The following is a 20265-nucleotide window of genomic DNA, read 5'->3' as shown; positions in this document are numbered from 1 at the left end:
CCAATTGTTCAGCATGCAGCTATAAAAATGCTGGAAAAATGTATTTTATGAACTGATTAACTCCACACACACATCATCAAAAAAAAAAATTTGTGGTGCACGTGATCAGTAGAATATGCAGTCATCTAATAAATCAACAAACCAGCTGTCGCTGACAAAGAAATTAACTGCGCAATGAAACTAACTACCTGACTTATTTATTTACGCATGTTTATTCACCTACTAACAAAAGGTCCTCCAGGATCTCTCTGCTGAGTGGTGACAGGCTGCCTGTTCAGACCAGTCATGTTTTGTGCTCCATTGGCGTGAAATGTCTGAAAGCAAACTCTCCGCAACAATTATTGGGAGGATCCAGGCTGGAGGAGGTAGCATTATGGTCTGGGGAATATTTTTGTGGCACTTGCTAGGTGATCTCATCATTCTGGAATCCTCAACCGAGAAACCTGGTGCAGCTGGCTACGGAACTGGAGTCAGCGAGGCTCCACCTCCCTGTTGGTACGTTCCAGAACTTCACTGACTCTTCGTGCATGTCTTGCAGCAGTTTGCAGTACAGTAGGTGATTACACAGTCTTTCGACAGGTGGTCGCATTAGTGTGTCTGTGTATGCTGAGAGGGAAACCACGCTGATAAGAAAAGATAATGTCCTCTTGAATGCAGACTGGTTTTGAATAAGACACAGGTTACAGTGTAATTTGTTCCACAGTCTCGTGGCTGAACTGAAGGAGGAGATGGAGAAAGTTTAGTCTGATACATACAGGGTGTTTCAAAAATGACCGGTATGTTTGAAACGGCAATAAAAACTAAACGAGCAGCGATAGAAATACACTGTTTGTTGCAATATGCTTGGGACAACAGTACATTTTCAGGCAGACAAACTTTCGAAATTACAGTAGTTACAATTTTCAACAACAGATGGCGCTGTGGTCTGGGAAACTCTATAGTACGATATTTTCCACATATCCACCATGCGTGGCAATAATATGGCGTAGTCTCTGAATGAAATTACCCGAAACCTTTGACAACGTGTCTGGCGGAATGGCTTCACATGCAGATGAGATGTACTGCTTCAGCTGTTCAATTGTTTCTGGATTCTGGCGGAACACCTGGTCTTTCAAGTGTCCCCACAGAAAGAAGTCACAGGGGTTCATGTCAGGCGAATAGGGAGGCCAATCCACGCCGCCTCCTGTATGTTTCGGATAGCCCAAAGCAATCACACGATCATCGAAATATTCATTCAGGAAATTAAAGACGTCGGCCGTGCGATGTGGCCGGGCACCATCTTGCATAAACCACAAGGTGTTCGCAGTGTCGTCTAAGGCAGTTCGTACCGCCACAAATTCACGAAGAATGTCCAGATAGCGTGATGCAGTAATCGTTTCGGATCTGAAAAATGGGCCAATGATTCCTTTGGAAGAAATGGCGGCCCAGACCAGTACTTTTTGAGGATGCAGGGACGATGGGACTGCAACATGGGGCTTTTCGGTTCCCCATATGCGCCAGTTCTGTTTATTGACGAAGCCGTCCAGGTAAAAATAAGCTTCGTCAGTAAACCAAATGCTGCCCACATGCATACCGCCGTCATCAATCCTGTGCACTATATCGTTAGCGAATGTCTCTCGTGCAGCAATGGTAGCGGCGCTGAGGGGTTGCCACGTTTGAATTTTGTATGGATAGAGGTGTAAACTCTGGCGCATGAGACGATACGTGGACGTTGGCGTCATTTGGACCGCGGCTGCAACACGGCGAACGGGAACCCGAGGCCGCTGTTGGATCACCTGCTGCACTAGCTGCGTGTTGCCCTCTGTGGTTGCCGTACGCGGTCGCCCTACCTTTCCAGCACGTTCATCCGTCACGTTCCCAGTCCATTGAAATTTTTCAAACAGATCCTTTATTGTATCGCTTTTCGGTCCTTTGGTTACATTAAACCTCCGTTGAAAACTTCGTCTTGTTGCAACAACACTGTGTTCTAGGTGGTGGAATTCCAACACCAGAAAAATCCTCTGTTCTAAGGAATAAACCATGTTGTCTACAGCACACTTGCACGTTGTGAACAGCACACGCTTACAGCAGAAAGACGACGTACAGAATGGCGCACCCACAGACTACGTTGCCTTCTATATCTTTCACATCACTTGCAGCGCCATCTGTTGTTGAAAATTGTAACTACTGTAATTTCGAAAGTTTGTCCGCCTGAAAATGTACTGTTGTCCCAAGCATATTGCAACAAACAGTGTATTTCTATCGCTGCTCATTTAGTTTTTATTGCCGTTTCAAATATACCGGTCATTTTTGAAACACCCTGTAGGTACAGCCAAGATACTAGATATATCTAATCTGGTTTTGCAACTACGGAGTGGTGAATAGGTATTTGGTATGTGAGGGGATGTATTGAGGACACTAGGAACTAAGAAACCCATCAGGTAAACAGTGTGTGCAAAAATCACACATCTGGTCACATCCAAGCTAATGGAGTACAGGACGGACCAATACAATCGAAGAAATGAATGTTGCAGGCACATCTTACACAAGTGTTCATCACCAGCTCTAGTCGTCTAGTGTTTCCATGATTTGTGCTGTGTTGAATTGCAACACAGTGGGAAAGATTTGACAGAACTAAAGTCTAGACTAACTTTTTAAATTTAGTTGAAAATATTTTTCTAAATTTTTGTTTTGAATGTAAGTAAAGGTACAAAAGGGGTTTTTGCTTTATGATACTTGGTCCATATAGCCAACTAATATTTGTTTTAAAAGTTGCTGCGTGTTTCTGTAAAGATTTTTACAAGGGGACCATCAGACCTGTTAATAACTGATTATAACAAAAGTATGTTGTAGAGAGACCGCTTCTTGAGTACCTGGATGGCAGATTTTCATGTGATAGCTTCTAGTTTCAGGGAAAATCAATGCTCAAGTTTAAGGCATGCATGTTACTTTAGTTTCCCTTCACATGAGTGAGTCTAGCGCATTGGCCAAAGTTTATATGGCCGCCATGCTGGCAGTATGTTAGATATATTGCCCATGTAGATCTTTCTGTTTTATATTTTATTTAATGTTTTTGATTTCATTGTATAAAATATATTTAAATGGTAAGTCATGCAAAATATTCAAAAATAGTTATTTTTGTCATAGTAATTTCATTAATAAACAAATTATTACAGCAAACTTTCTTCAAATGTGGTTTCGATTGGTTACAGAATAGATTACAGAACCGTCTTGCTCGCTATCACTTACTGTACTGGAACAGAATGAAGGCACACAGAGTTTTCAGAAGCAATACCAGAAAAAACATTTCATTAGGATTAAAAAAGATTGTTCTTACTTAGATCAACTTTTGGGTGGCTTGCGGAGTATCAATGTAGATGTAGAACTATGCATACTTCTTCATTCGTTAGACATCAGATGCACTAAACTAATGGGGAATTAAAGTATTTTTATGACATCTTTCTCTGAAATAATTTCTTTCAGTCTGTAGCAAGTCAGGAACATTTTGAATTTCTTTTGGATAAATTTTAAACTGCTTCTAAAAATAAACATCACAGATTTGGCATAGTGGAATACATTTGGGTGGGATGATTTTTATAGTGCAGGTACATGTTTTTCTTTGATCTACAAAGATTTGATCGTAAAGTGTCTCATTAGTCATCTCTTCCCACAAATCAGTTATGTAAAGAAATTTTTTTGTCTCTCATACTGAAGAATGACGTATTTTGAAAACTTTGCACACAGTACTTTGGAAAATTCCCTGTTTTTGTGCAGGACATGATTACATTTTTTAGTTCATGAGTGAGCTTGTCAACTCTCTTTAGAACAGTCCGACCAAATTCCCCAGACGGCTCTTGCATACATAAGAAAACATAAGAAAATATCTTGCCTGATGCAGTTAGAGTATAGTGTGCTGTGAAGTAATAACTGTGAAGTAATAACTAATAATCTTGTTCAAATCAGTTTTTGCTCTGTGGTTCACATGGTATCTATTGTACATAGATTGGTACCAGCAGCCAGTTTTGTCAGATTAGTTGCATAATTGAAGTCAAAATATGGGGAGAGTACTTTTGTCAGCATCTGGAATTGGTCCACAGCTGCTAACACTTCTTACTGGAGCAGTCCAAATATTCTGGAATTTTGACCACAAACAAAATAAACATTTGAAGAAAGTGTTCTGTAAGATTGATTTAGTAAACAAATTACTGCCTCAAAAATGACTGTTTTTTAATAAGTTTGCTTGAGGTGCACTGCTAACAGATGTTCTGCATGATGAAATAGATTGTGGGAAGGAGAGGGGGGGGGGGGCAGAAAGAAGTGTACACGGGCAGTGTTTAAATCTATACTGACAGTGTGGCAGCCATGTGTCTTAGCCTCTGTGCTGTGCTCACTTGGTCAAAACCTATTTAAATGTGTAGATTTGGGAGATACCCATAAAACTTCAACTTGGATTTTCTCGGAATCTTGGGGTCATTGCTTGCATAGTCCCTAGCCAGGTAATCGGGACTGGTCTCTCTAAAACATACCTAAGGGTCACCAAAATCCATTATTAATAGGGATTGTGGAACCTTTGTTAGTTGCCATTCATTTTCAGTAACTGGATTGGGTTTTCATCAATATTTTGTTAATAGTACACATCACATTATTTTTGGGAAATTTTTCTTATCTTTTCATCAAGAGAAAAGCATTGTTGCTATAGTTTGAGTGAATTCAGTGCTAGGAATCGTGTGCATCATTACTGTATTGTGCAGTATAGATTGCCCAGTGTCATGGGGAGATACTACTGCAGTTAATGCTAACCAACAGAAACAATCAATTGTTCCAGAGGGTGCTCATTGCCCAACTGCCGCACCTCCGCTGGAGGTAATGGTGCAGCGGGAAGTGGAGGGGCTGAAGGAGATTACGAGAATGTCCCTTGCCCAGGGACAGGTAAACCAGCAGTACCTGGCAACCACCGGCGGCGCTATGATCAGCAGGAACCGGAACGCAGCTTCTCGCCGCCCAGGTCGTCAGCCAGTTCGGGCTACGGCACGGGCAGCAGTGGACGTTCTTTTGGTGATCCTTCACGCTTTCCTTCAAATCCAGAGGTTTGCAAGATGCATTTCTTTTATTTATCTGATTTTTGCTTTCAAATATTTGTTGCTATTGATCTTTCACTGTATTGTCATGAGTATAAGCTGCACTCAAATATAAGCTTTGCCGTTTATTTTATTTTATAATTTCTTCTTTTTTGGGGGGGTGGGGGCAGAGGAGGAGAGGCAGAGGGAGAGAGAAATTTATATCGCATTACCCATTCACCATTCGCAAAAACTGTTCACATGTGTCACTTTTAGTCTCGTAATATAGAAAAATTACACACAAATGCCTGACTTCTAATAAGTCTTCATTGATGCCACTGTTAACTTCTGTACTGGTATCTGTCCTTTCACTGTAGTATGTTTGCCACTCTCCACCCAAAGTACATTGTCATTTTGATCCAGGACTTTGGATACGTAGCACTTCTTGAACCATTTGATGACAGAACCTGGTGGTATTGCACCATGGTGACAGAATACTCTCTCAAGTAAGGCATATGAATGTTTTAATTTTCCTGTATGTAGTGAATGCTTGAGCTCCTCCGAAAAGATGACCTGAATAGTGTTCTGGGAGGTAATCTTCAAATTGCTTGTTTCCAGTGACAAGTAACTGAAGTTTTCAATTAAAAGGGTGTAATGACTAGATCTGTCTTCGCTGCAACAGTTTAACTATTTACGTGAAGGTGAGGAGACCTTTAAAGGCGTCCAACAGTTGTATAGTTGTCTTACTGAACAGTGTGCCAGGTATGCTATTCCAAACAGTAGCTAGCCAGTCCATCATTAAATCTGTCATCCAGATTTTTTTCTTGGCAATGAAATACTCTCTCTTTAGGGAAATTTACTTTGGCTAAAGCTTTGTACTTAAAAATAACATGGTGTGGGGGGAGAGTGGCAAGTTTTCTTCCTCTGCAGTAACTGATAACATCATGGAAATAATTTGCTTTTCTTTTTTCAGTTGTCGTTAATGAAATTCTATTTTCCTGTTTACGGTCCATTGTTTTATTGCTTGGTATATCCCAAAGGACACATGCTGTGTAGGCATTGTTGACATGATGTAGAGGACAAGAGTGCTGCTGCCACTTTGGGGCTATGCTGCTCTGGAATTGGAATTTTTCTGTAAAACTCTTCCTGCAGTGTCTGTGCTAGTGAAATAGTTCATTGGATAGAAAGGCCACTTTTATGCATAAACCTGAGGCAGCAACCAATACTCCTATGGAATTCTGTGTGTAGTATGTTTCTATTCTCAGTTTCCAAGTCCTTTTAATTGGATCCTTTGTCAAGAAGAGATATCCATTTGCCTTTGTTTATTCCTTGTTTAAAGAAAAGAACCCCAGCTTCATGTTCAGAATAATACCCAGCCGTTTGCCCTATGTTGAATTTTCATGATTAAACATCAATTTTCAGCTTATTCTCCAGTGCAGATTCATCCAAACCTTTTTCCAGCTTCTCAATTTCATGTACAATGTATAATAAGGAATAATGTCAGAGTTTTGTTAGTGAATTTCTTTTGATGTTACTACTCATTGATGAAATTATATTTTGCTGTCAATTAGAACAGAATTATGCCTTTCCTTTTGTATAACATAATAAAATTGTGAATATTGCAGTAGTCATTTCTTTAAATGAAATGTCAACAATCAAAGGCAGCTATATTGTTTCCTCATTTATTAACTTGCAAATTCTAGTGATATTGTTGCACCACTCTGAACAGAGGAATCAGCAGCACAATTTTCGATTATATAAAAGTATACCAGGATTTGTAGGATTGTGCAGAAGATATGCTCATTAATTTTTCGAGAAGAAATTTTGGGGGGAAAATGTGGGTCTATTTGGGCCATTACAGTATATCATTTTCATTGTCATTCTGAAATGAAGTGTGTACTTCAATTATTAAATATTTTCCTAAGTGAGGTGTGACTTCATGGTTTAGGCCCTGGACTCAGTTCAGGATGAACAGTGCTTGAAACACCCATCTGATCATTCAGATTTAAGTTTCCAATGGTTTCCCTAAATTCGACAAGACGAATTTCGCTATGGTTTGCTCGGAAAAAGAAGACTGCCAATTTCACTCTCCCTCCTTGTCCATTCTGAGCATGTGTTCTCTTACTAATGAGTTCCTGCTAAGCGGTTAAAAAACTTGACTTCAATTTGAACCTTCTTTAAATTTATTCTATTCTATTCTATTGAAACAGCAAACTTTAAAACTATACAACAGATGAGAAATAGTTTGTATGTTTAAGGACAGTAGAAATTGCAAGAGAAAAATTGATTTGTTCTTCGGCTTCAGACCTCTTGGACCTCTTATAGGTAATGGTGTTGCTCACTTTTCCTTTTCCTGAAATCATTCTATCTGCTTTAATATTTTCTGAGTTATGGAGAATATGATGTTATACATATGCTTGATTTTTCTTCTGTAAAGTGTTGGGTGGGTGTCATCAGCAAGATCAAGTGACATGAGCTATGACTGGCTTACAAAAGTGCATAGCAATTTCGATTTCAATGCTTCGGAAAGCAACATGAGGTGTTTAATGGAATTCGAATTTATACCTTTGTAACACGAAAATATGTAGCGTACTTGTTGCTGCACATCAAAGATCTTTCCAAATCGTGTTTTTTTTCCCCCCCTGAGTTTAGTTTTCTAAAATGCCGGGAAATTCTACGTCAGTATATAAAACCATAAACATTCAAAGGATTGATAAGTTTTACAGTGCCGAGGAAAAGTATACGGTCTCTTTACACGGAAAAAGTGTATTTTCACCCAGGAGAAAGTGTATTTTCAACTGGGAAATGGGGGAAAAAATCCAGGAATTTTTTTCCTTGTCCGTGTATACACCCTGCCATCACATCAGCACTGTTGAGTGGTCCCTCTTGAAATATAACAAGGGTCTCACTGAGCCCTTTACAGACTGTAATTATCCTCCCAACATTGTATGAAAACACATCTCTCCTGTCTTATCTTTCCAGTCTCCCACCCCCTCACAAAGTCTCATCTTCTGGCCACAGAGGAGCATAACCCTCATAACTCAGTATGACCCAGGACTGGAGCAACTGAATTACATTCTCTGCCAGGATTTAGACTACCTCTTGTCATGCCGTGAAATCAGAAATGTCCTGCCCACTATCCTTCCCATCCCTCCTACAGTGGTATTCCACCATCCACTGAACCTACACAGTATACTTCTCCAAATCTACACAACCCATGCTCCCAAACACCTCATGGCTCATATCCCTGTAATAGACCTAGATGCAAGACCTGTCCCATAGATTCTTCCACCACCTACTCCAGTCTATTCACTAACGTCACCTATCCCATCAAAGGCAGGGCTACCTGTGAAATCAGTCCTGTGATCTAAAAGCTAACCTGCAACCATTGTGCTGCATTCAATGTGGGCATGACAGCCAACAAGCTGGCTGTCCGCATGAATGGCCACAAAAAACTGTGGCCAAGAAACGACTTGATCACCCTGTTGCTGAGCACACCACCCAACATGACATCCTTTGTTTCAAAGACTGCTTCTCAGCCTGTGCCATATGGATCCTTCCCACCAACACCAGCTTCTCTGAATTGTACAGGCAGGAACTCTCGCTGCAATATATCCTATATTCCCGTAACCCTCCTGACATCAAACTTCGTTAACCATTATCCTCACCTGTCTAGCCCTTTCCCTGTTTCCATTCCAGCACTACACAGCCCTCTATTCCACCAAGGCACCCAGTCATTTTACTTCTCTCCTTTTCTGCAACTCCCCTACCCCCTCCCCATCTCTCTCCCACCCTCCATCTAACCTCCCAACTGCACCTAGCGGTCCTACCGTGTCCTCATCTTGTCCCTGCATGCTCTGCAGCAGCACATCACCATTACCCACCCCCTACCCTGTTATCCCTCACCCTCCATGCCTGAGCCTTCTCCTTACCCCCACCCAGTTGTCACTCCCATCATGCACTGCTGATGCTGCTGCTGCTGCTCATAGTTTGGCTTCAGATGTCATAGACACAGGCGCAACAAAGAGATTGCTATACATTTATTCTAAAGTAGAGTGTATCCATGCAAGTGCAACTCGCACACGACTGTGTGTGTTTTCTACTTTAGGAGGAGACCTTTGGTCGAAAGCTCAAATGTGTAGCAATCTTTTTGTCTGTCTGTAACTCAACATCTCCTCTGTATGGTGAATAGCAATCCACCCTTTTCATAATAATGTCATAAGATGATTAGTGAAATATAGAGAGATGATGGAGAACAGACACAGCATTGAGAAACTAAATAGAGTGAATTACACCTCCTTGTTGTACTAAATGAAAATGATTCTAATACATGGATCTGAGGGCTAATTGAGCCTGGAGAGATGTAACCTGGTGATGGTGTCTCGCTTTCTGATAAAAAAGTTACATATCACATAAAGTTAAGGCAGTGTAAGAATTGTATTTCCCATATTCGATGAGCAGCAAATGGGTACACAAAATTTTACAAATCCAAAAACGGTTAGGGAAGAAATTAAGAAAATTATACACCCAAAGAATAGTAAATTTCACACAGTGTGCAACTCAGACAGAAATTATATTTGCTAAAAATTGAGAATTGTGCAGAGATGTGGAAAGTTATCTGGGCTCGATGAACAAAACTGTTGCAGATCCAGTGAATATTGGTGAGAAAATTGAAGATGATAATTCTGTGTGGACTTCTAGATGAGTGGGTTGCAGTTGTTACAGATTTGTGCAATTTGCCAGATAGTGATATTAAGTGTGCTACAGTTAAAAGATGTCAATTTCTGGAAAGAGCTAGATATCATGAATATAGTGAAGACAAAGAAAGCTAACACTGGTAATGAAATGAACCATAAAATGTGTCTTGTGGAACACTGTGACAAAGGTCGGGAACAAATGAAAAAAGGCACAGATGCTAGATGTCACGAATGTAATGAAGATAGAGAAAGCTAATACCAGCAATGAAAGATACTGAAAAATGTCAATTGTGGAACGATGTGGCAAAGGTCAGGGACAAGCAAAGAAAGGAGCAACATGAAAAGAAACTTTTGTTTGTTGCAGTTGACACAGTCACCCAAAAGTTGCCCTGAAAGGGGGAAATAAAAAAAATAAATCAAAAGGAACAAGGTGGTGTTAATATGAATTCTTCCTGTGACATAGTGACAGTGAATAGTGATAATGAGATAGTGGATTCCAAATGAAAACTACTTTTCAGCTTACGGTATATTGATAATTTTTACTTATGGACTGTCTGACAGCAACTGAATAAAACACAGTTTTAGTGCCATACACGTTTCGCCTTTATTTTCATTGTATTGAAACAAGCGTTCAGTTCATAGTGCTGTGGAATTGGGGGAAAAAACCACAAATTGGCATTCCTAAGAAGAACAAAACACCAAAAATGAAACAGGAGTGTAATATGTAAGAAATTGTCCACGCAGCCTTCCATTGATGATGCCTTGCAGAAAATAAAGGCGAAACGCGTATGGCACTAAAATAGTGTTTTATTCAGTTGCTGTCAGACGGTCCATAAGTAAAAATTATCAATATACCATAATATTACACACAACTGAGGAAGGCAGGACTACAAAAGTTGATGTCAATACTTTTCAGCTGCTGATAAAAATAATTTAGCTGAAATCATAACCTTAGCTGGTAGCAGAAAACAGAGGCCATGGGGAAATGTACAGTGAGGTTTAAGATAATTAAAAATGAAGGTTTGGCTAAAGAATTTGTCACTAAAAATACACTTACATTGCTTAGATTGACCTGAAATCCTGTCTATGAGGCATCTCACTGAAAATGATAGAAATATTAGTTTTGGTGAAGAAGGTTGCAAGATCTACTATGAATATGGAAGACTGGTCAGTGAAACTCAACAGAAAGGTTGTTTATATTCTATAAATGCGAAATGCTCTCAAGACAGCTGGTCAATAAATGTATTCAGAAATAAGGGAGTATGTTAAAAGCTGAAGAATTTGACAGGAGCTACTTTATTTATTCAGTTTTTGTGATGTGACTGAATTGTATTTGACACCATTCAAAAAGACAAAGTTTGTTCCAGTAAATGATGTTTAATTTTCTCTGCTTTGATAGTGTGTGGAATTTTTCTCTCTCAATAAACATTAATATATTTGATATAAACATTTTATTCTACTCTGAGAGTCTGGAAAATGAGAAGTTTGTGTTTGAGCAGAGCAGAAAGATAGCAGACAGTGTTCCCGGGCATAGTTAGAGTTTTCTGCCAGTGTTCAACACAGTGTGATGCTTGGCAGAAGTCATTTCTTTCCAACAATATTTTGAACCATTTACTAGTATGTGCATCATATACCAAGTATAAAGGAGATGACCAACAATCTGATTTAGTGAGAATGTGAATATGATTAAAACAGTTTCCATTTTCTCTGTATTTTGTCAATACTCATATGTGGAAGGAAATGGAAGGAAAAAATGTGCTTTTTATGTGTTAAAACATTTGTCTTAATTCTGTTTTAGTGTTATGGCTTATCTATGTAGCTATTTTTGTGGAAATTTGTAGGTCAGTGCTGTATTTGAAAATTGTACCAAATCAGCCACAACTTCTATTCAGTGGTTTACTCTAGAACATAGGTGCCAGAATTAAAGTTTCATAACTTCACTCTTGTTCATAAATTCTGAGCATTGACAGCTTATGGAATGGACAGGGATAAAACATGCTTTGGGAGACCGTAAAAGACAGAGACACGATCTTCAGTTATCAGACTATACTGCTAAATCCATTCAGCTAATGATTACAACAAACTGTTTTAAAAAAAGTATTCAAGGTTGGAGACTTTCTCGGGTACCTGCTAAATAGTTGCTCTCAGGTCAGAAAGAATGTGCTGCTAATGATCATTGTAGAATACTTTAATAGCCACATCATTCTGAATAGACATCTCATTTGTTCTTGGAAAGACATGCCAGCAAATTGTGCCATACTTTGCTTTACTGACCATATTTTGGAAACGATGGAAGTCTAGTTGGAATCGTATGCAGTCTACTGAAAGACTTAGGTAAATTACAGAATTCTCATAAGGAAATCAGACTGTTGTGGTTTACATGGAAGTGTAGGGATGTAACAAAGTATTACTTAAGTAGGTGAAATCAGAGAAAAACATTAGTGATGCAGATGAAGTGCTAGTTTCATCTTCAACAATAGAACAACTGAAAATACAATACCCCTGGAACAACTTGTAGGTGTCATTTGATCCTTAATGTGATTTGCATTAAAATTCCACAATATAGTTAAAATAAGGTTTATATTTTCTCTGTTCATGTTTTCCATACACACTTCAATCAAAGTTTTACCTCAAAAGTTCTAACTCTTGTAGATTACTGTTTTGGGTACAAAGTGTTACATGTCTACACAGAAATGTGACCTATTTCTAGAGTTCCTAACATTGCTTTATTTGTTTCAATTGTATTTTTCTAAACATTGTAATCACACTTCGCTTAAGTTGTTACTTTTCATACACATGTTCTCCAGACAGCTTTCTTGCATTTGTCTTAGATGCTGTTGGTCTTGCTTCTTTAGCATCTTCCAATTTGGCACTTACTTTGCTTTTTGAGTTGCCTAATCCTCCAGCCTTTTCTTCATTGGATTGGCTTCCTTGCTCCTGTCCCATATTTGTTGGTTCCTGTTCATGAATTCATTTATCAGCTGAAGAATAGATGCCTACTATTTCTTAAGATTCTTTTTGATTATTTGATTGTAGACAATCTAAACATTTATTGCTGTCTTGTCTAGGACATTGTAAAAACATGCAATCAGATCTCTCCTGCAAGAAACATCAATTGAATATTCATGAATCACTTGATAATCATCATACTTTGTGGCATCATAGAAGATAAGTTTATGGTTTTTTCTTTAATTCTTTGCTCATAGCTACTTCAGGATGTAGTGTGCTGAGAACACACACATTCTTATTCTTTCCCTGTATGTTGTCTGGGTCCACTACAAATTATCAATCTGTTTCAAGGTGGTAGTGGAATGTAAGTCAGAATTGTTCTTCTTCATGCAGTTGGGGATATCTTCGCACTAACAAAAGATTTATTCTATTGAAGTTGTTTGGTGAGCTCAAGGAATGTGAAGAAGTTGTCTGTTGCATTTCTTCCTTGCTTTGTGGCTTCATGAGACAAAAAACACTCTCACCCAACAGCATGTTGATTGGTCTTCCTATGTGCCATGGTGTGGGAAGGAATTGCATAGGTAATTGTATGCCAAGTCTCTTTGCAGCTATATAAATCTTGACAATTTTTATCAGTTTTGTTTGGTTTAAACTGGGTAAGCCTGCCCTTTGCTTTGTTCTGGAATAATTACCCATCATTTCTAATATTTTCACCAGGGCAGTAAGAGCACAAACAGTTTTGCTTAACTTTTCCAAATTTAAGAAATGAGAGGTAATCTCATCAGCAGGGATGCATTAACCTGGGGATGACTTCTCTTTGAAGTGGAGGTGTCTGATAAGTTCACAGAACCTATATCTTGTTATTTTATCCATGATAAAATTAGGCCCCCAAGAAGAAGAAGAAGAAGAAGAAGAAGAAGAAGAAATCATCCAAGGCAACACTTTTAGCAGAAAAAGGATCTCTAGCATAAATCATACAATCATTGGCTTAAATTCTTGTTTGTTTGGCCAGTGGACACTCCTGTCTCTTTCAGGACATTTCTTCCAGATGACAGCATGTTAACGACTTTCCGTTCTGTACCGTCTCTAGCTACCGCCTTCGTTGTTGTGCAAGTTGCCTCATGAGACACATGTGGAGAGAACTGAGATAGAATCTTTACTTCAGTCTCTGTCTTAATCAGTTATCTCTCGAACAAAATTGCCATCTGAGTCCAATAAATCGCTTTCTGATTCGATATAGAGTTCTCCAGAATATGCAAAACATCTTCATTAATAAGACTATGCTGATGCTGCACAATTGAAAATACCTGTTACAGGGAAAGAAGAAAAAGCACTAATGATTGCAAGTAACAGTAGCAACACATGGCATACAAATGAAAAGTTAAGTGACAATCTCCAATGTGGAAAGCTTTCTGACAATGCCTATGTCATCGAGGCAGCAGTGTTAACCAAACCAAAATGTAATGCAGGTACCTTTGTAATTATGAGAACAGCAATATTCTAAAAAAAAGTTGTCTTGAGTCCATTGATCGCTATGGCAGTTCTTGGTATACTCCATGAAATACTGAAAATTCAGCAATCACAGTGCACTGTTGTTAAAAATAGGAGAAATGAGTAAACTCACAAAGTTCTACATCTACATCTACATTTATACTCCGCAAGCCACCCAACGGTGTGTGGCGGAGGGCACTTTACGTGCCACTGTCATTACCTCCCTTTCCTGTTCCAGTCGCGTATGGTTCGCGGGAAGAACGACTGTCTGAAAGCCTCCGTGCACGCTCTAATCTCTCTAATTTTACATTCGTGATCTCCTCGGGAAGTATAAGTTGGGGGAAGCAATATATTCGATACCTCATCCAGAAACGCACCCTCTCGAAACCTGGACAGCAAGCTACACCGCGATGCAGAGCGCCTCTCTTGCAGAGTCTGCCACTTGAGTTTGTTGAACATCTCTGTAACGCTATCACGGTTACCAAATAACCCTGTGCCGAAACACGGCGCTCTTCTTTGGATCTTCTCTATCTCCTCCGTCAACCCGATCTGGTACGGATCCCACACTGATGAGCAATAGTCAAGTATAGGTCGAACGAGTGTTTTGTAAGCCACCTCCTTTGTTCATGGGCTACATTTTCTAAGCACTCTCCCAATGAATCTCAACCTGGTACCCACCTTACCAACAATTAATTTTATATGATCATTCCATTTCAAATCGTTCCACACGCATACTCCCAGATATTTTACAGAAGTAACTGCTACCAGTGTTTGTTCCTCTATCATATAATCATACAATAAAGGATCCTTCTTTCTATGTATTCGCAATACATTACATTTGTCTATGTTAAGGGTCAGTTGCCACTCCCTGCACCAAGTGCCTATCCGCTGCAGATCTTCCTGCATTTCGCTACAATTTTCTAATGCTGCAACTTCTCTGTATACTACAGCATCATCCGCGAAAATCCGCATGGGACTTCCGACACTATCTACTAGGTCATTTATATATATTGTGAAAAGCAATGGTCCCATAACACTCCCCTGTGGCACGCCAGAGGTTACTTTAACATCTGTAGACGTCTCTCCATTGATAACAACATGCTGCGTTCTGTTTGCTAAAAACTCTTCAAATCCAGCTACACAGCTGGTCTGATATTCCGTAGGCTCTTACTTTGTTTATCAGGCGACAGTGCGGAACTGTATCGAACGCCTTCCGGAAGTCAAGAAAAATAGCATCTACCTGGGAGCCTGTATCTAATATTTTCTGGGTCTCGTGAACAAATAAAGCGAGTTGGGTCTCACACGATCGCTGTTTCCGGAATCCATGTTGATTCCTACATAGCAGATTCTGGGTTTCCAAAAACGACATGATACTCGAGCAAAAAACATGTTCTAAAATTCTACAACAGATTGACGTCAGAGATATAGGTCTATAGTTTTGCGCATCTGCTCGACGACCCTTCTTGAAGACTGGGACTACCTGTGCTCTTTTCCAATCATTTGGAACCTTCCGTTCCTCTAGAGACCTGCGGTACACGGCTGTTAGAAGGGGGGCAAGTTCTTTCGCGTACTCTGTGTAGAATCGAACTGGCATCCCGACAGGTCCAGTGGACTTTTCTCTGTTGAGTGATTTCAGTTGCTTTTCTATTCCTTGGACACTTATTTCGATGTCAACCATTTTTTCGTTTGTGCGAGGATTTAGAGAAGGAACTGCAGTGCGGTCTTCCTCTGTGAAACAGCTTTGGAAAAAGGTTTTTAGTATTTCAGCTTTACGTGTGTCATCCTCTGTTTCAATGCCATCATCATCCCGGAGTGTCTGGATATGCTGTTTCGAGCCACTTACTGATTTAACGTAAGACCAGAACTTCCTAGGATTTTCTGTCAAGTCGGTACATAGAATTTTACTTTAGAATTCACTGAACGCTTCACGCATAGCCCTCCTTACGCTAACTTTGACATCGTTTAGCTTCTGTTTGTCTGAGAGGTTTTGGCTGCGTTTAAACTTGGAGTGAAGCTCTCTTTGCTTTCGCAGTAGTTTCCTAACTTTGTTGTTGTACCACGGTGGGTTTTTCCCGTCCCTCACAGTTTTACTCGGCACGTACCTGTCTAAAACGCATTTTACGATTGCCTTGAACTTTTTCCATAAACACTCAACATTGTCAGTGTCGGAACAGAAATTTTCGTTTTGATCTGTTAGGTAGTCTGAAATCTGCCTTCTATTACTCTTGCTAAACAGATAAACCTTCCTCCCTTTTTTTATATTCCTATTAACTTCCATATTCAGGGATGCTGCAACGGCCTTATGATCACTGATTCCCTGTTCTGCACTTAAAGAGTCGAAAAGTTCGGGTCTGTTTATCAGTAGGTCCAAGATGTTATCTCCAGGAGTCGGTTCTCTGTTTAATTGCTCGAGGTAATTTTCGGATAGTGCACTCAGTATAATGTCACTCGATGCTCTGTCCCTACCACCCGTCCTAAACATCTGAGTGTCCCAGTCTATATCTGGTAAATTGAAATCTCCACCTAAGACTATAACATGCTGAGAAAATTTATGTGAAATGTATTCCAAATTTTCTGTCAGTTGTTCTGCCACTAATGCTGCTGAGTCGGGAGGTCGGTAAAAGGAGCCAATTATTAACCTAGCTCGGTTGTTGAGTGTAACCTCCACCCACAATAATTCACAGGAACTATCCACTTCTACTTCACTACAGGATAAACTACTACTAACAGCGACGAACACTCCACCACCTGTTGCATGCAATCTATCCTTTCTAAACACCGTCTGTACCTTTGTAAAAATTTCGGCAGAATTTATCTCTGGCTTCAACCAGCTTTCTGTTTGGTGGAAACACATTAAAAACTCAATTTGTTATTGTGGAAATGAAAGAAGTCAAGACACTTTTCACCTTTTATCATTCTAGTGTTTAGCATTGGATTGCCACAAGCCTCTGTGCAAGTTTATCAATAGTTTGACATTTATAAATGCCTTCCCCCTTATTGCATTTATTATGTCATCATATGATACAGCTGTACCTGCTAAAGTAGTTTATATGGGCCTACTGTATGTGACAGTAATATAACAAAATCACATGCATAAAAGTGCTATTAGGCAATTTGTACAACAGTCTGAATAGGAGGAGGGGAAACTAACATGCAGAAACCTAACAGCATTTTTAAAAACAAAACTTGAGGTAAACATTAGAGGTTAGTTAAGTCTCTCAGAACTATTGTCTGTGGACAATTGTTTTAAATGATATTATATTTGACGAGCGATCATACATGAAGGTGGAAACATAGTTCTGTAGATGGCACACCAGATCCTTGCAAAAAAGGCTTGCCTTTGTGTTTATGCTGTTGCTGTTGAATATTTGTGCCATCTATTGACTTGTGCATGTTGTTTGTGGTAGGACTATGTGTAATTTGAAAGTTTTGGAGGTAAGAATATGCATTTTGTAACTTGGAACCTGCCATGAAATTTCTAAATGAGAAATTGAAGAATGTGAAAGAATCAGCTTTCGAAGGTGGTTCATTTGTGAGTACAGTTATATCCTTTCCACAGGGTACTTTGACAAGTTCATCATCAGGACACTCGGGTGATGACAGATGGTACGAAGTTCCGGAGCCAGAAAATGTTGGCACACCTTTGTTAGATGCACAAGTGCCAAATGGGGGTAACTCTCCCCCACCACCTCCACTGCCAGCACGATTGGGATCGGGTGGTAACAGTGCCTTCCAGCAAGTTAAGCAGCGAGGGAATCATTCGCATTCTCATTCCCATTCACACTCCCATGCACCCTTTTCTCTACCACACACTTTGGACTGCTTGACTGTGCGTTCACCACAGAAGGTAAGTAAATACAAAAACGAAACTGTAAGGTATTTAAAATGTAAATTAAATAATACTTCACAGGTAACACTGGCAAATGTTTTGATAAAAGAATGAGAAGCACTTTTGAAACAATTAATGAAAGACAAGTGTTGTTGCTGTAACACGTATAAAAAAAATTTCATTGTTTGTATATTTCTATGAAGTTCAATCATAAAATTCCGTGAGTTCATATTTGCATTGTGTAGTTTCGTTGGCCAGTTATGATTCTTAAGAATGATTAATACTGGTATCATCCTTTTACAAGGCTTCATACCTGTACTCAAATTAAAGGTGATGACAGGAAAAGCCTCAAGTCTTGTTTCAAATGTAATTAATTATTGGTGAAGGAAATTTACTTCCTTCCTCAGATTATTCTCCCATCATCTATGGGACATTTTAACAGAAACTATGTTGGTAATCTGGTGCTACATAAAAAATAACTTAAATTACTGACACTACTCAAAAGAAGTAGCTTATATTACTAAGAACTATCTCTCATGGTACTTTAAACAATGAAAAGTCCAAGTTGGAATATCAACAATGTTATCAGGATCAATTGGTATTCACCATAAAGATGACATTGAATTGCAGGCAGGCACAACAAAAAGATTGTTTCACATTGAGCTTTTGACCAAAGCCTTCTTCAGAAAGACAGAAGTGTGTCTGCCCCCTCCTCACACACACACACACACACACACACACACACACACACACACTCTCTCTCTCTCTACACCCTGCCAGAATAATAGATTAGCAGTCATGTAATGGCTGCTTTTGTGTGTGTGTGTGTGTGTGTGTGTGTGTGTGTGTGTGTGTGTTTTTGTTTGTTTGTTTCTCCTTTCAGAAGAAGGCTTTGGCTGAAAGCCCAATTGTAGCAGACTTTTCGTTGTGCTTGTCTGTGTCTCAAGTGTATCATCTTTACGGTGAGTAGGAATCTATCCTATTCATGATATTGTTCATAATATATAACCAGTTTTGGAATCTGAACGATATACAGTAAAAAGTTTCAACTTGCTCATTCACCTTAGTAGCAGTATATGAATAGTTTACCCAAGTGTGTTCTTGTGCTCCATCAGTAAATTTTGTACAAGAGGTCTGATACAAAAGCATTCAGGTTGATGCTGCAAATTTGTTTTCTTGCCAAACACATTTAGTTGCAATTAGAGGATTCATTTAAGTCCACAAACATCTGCATTTGTGCTCTGTTCCTCAAAATGGTTTTGTGTGCCATTTGCTATGGGACTGCACAGGAGTGTGCATCCTCCTTATGTTCTGTCAGAGTCCAAGAATATGGCTGTGGCAAACTGCTCATCCACTGCCACCAATGTGGTCAGTTTTGATGAAGTCGTCATAGCATAAGGACACAGCTGGAAATTAGAGAGAGAGAGAGAGAGAGAGAGAGAGAGAGAGAGAGAGAGAGAGAGAGTTTGTACAAATGTATTACAATTAGTACTTCCTTAATTATGTAAGGAGTTTAGATTTTTTTATGTCATTGTAGTGTAGAAAATAAAGCAGTCATAAATCTGAAGTTCAGTTTGAACACCATAGTGATTTGCGTAAAAAGTTCTTGGTTTCCTTGTTGCATCAAATTAGCATAAAATTCCAAGCTTTTGACGAATGCCTCCATCCTCTGTCTTGCCTTCCTCTGACCTTTGAACTGTCTACCCAGCCAGCTGTGAAGAGACCTAGAGTTTCAAGTAGACTGGTGGTGGTGGTGGTGGTTAGTGTTTAACGTCCCGTCGACAACGAGGTCATTAGAGACGGAGCGCAAGCTCGGGTTAAGGAAGGATTGGGAAGGAAATTGGCCGTGCCCTTTCAAAGGAACCATCCCAACATTTGCCTGAAACGATTTTGGGAAATCACGGAAAACCTAAATCAGGATGGCCGGAGACGGGATTGAACCATCGTCCTCCCGAATGCGAGTCCAGTATGCTAACCACTGCGCCACCTAGCTCAGTTTCAAGTAGACTCCACATCATGTTCCATCATGGCATTTTCACATTTAACAGATCATTTTCAGAAGTGTAAAAAATGATAAATGATAGAAAAAATACTTTCATCGAGTGTGTATAAATTAACATGTATTGCTCTTAAAATATGTGTGTGCCTGTGCATGTGGGATAAGGAATACTATCAGGTCCTTTTGAGGTAGCAAAGTAAAATTGTTATATACTAATTAGCAATGTATCACTGAGTAAATTCAGAATATTTAGTGTGGGGGGAA

The 20265-nt window shown here is 39.4% G+C and overlaps 1 protein-coding gene across 1 annotated transcript in view; it reads left to right on the top strand.

Annotated features, from left to right (window-relative positions):
• Nucleotides 1-20265, top strand: part of LOC124620150 (signal-induced proliferation-associated 1-like protein 2) — a 197508-nt gene that overhangs the window by 150352 nt on the left and 26891 nt on the right. The window contains exons 17-18 of the mRNA XM_047146820.1: nucleotides 4805-5066; nucleotides 17733-18020. Coding sequence (XP_047002776.1) covers nucleotides 4805-5066; nucleotides 17733-18020 — 550 coding nt within the window. The remainder of the gene's footprint in view (nucleotides 1-4804; nucleotides 5067-17732; nucleotides 18021-20265) is intronic.

This window comes from Schistocerca americana, chromosome 6 (genome assembly GCF_021461395.2).
Source record: "Schistocerca americana isolate TAMUIC-IGC-003095 chromosome 6, iqSchAmer2.1, whole genome shotgun sequence".
Taxonomy (NCBI): Eukaryota; Metazoa; Arthropoda; class Insecta; order Orthoptera; family Acrididae; genus Schistocerca; species Schistocerca americana.
The sequence above is the reverse complement of the archived record's forward strand: the minus strand, read 5'-3'. Positions and strand labels throughout refer to the sequence as shown.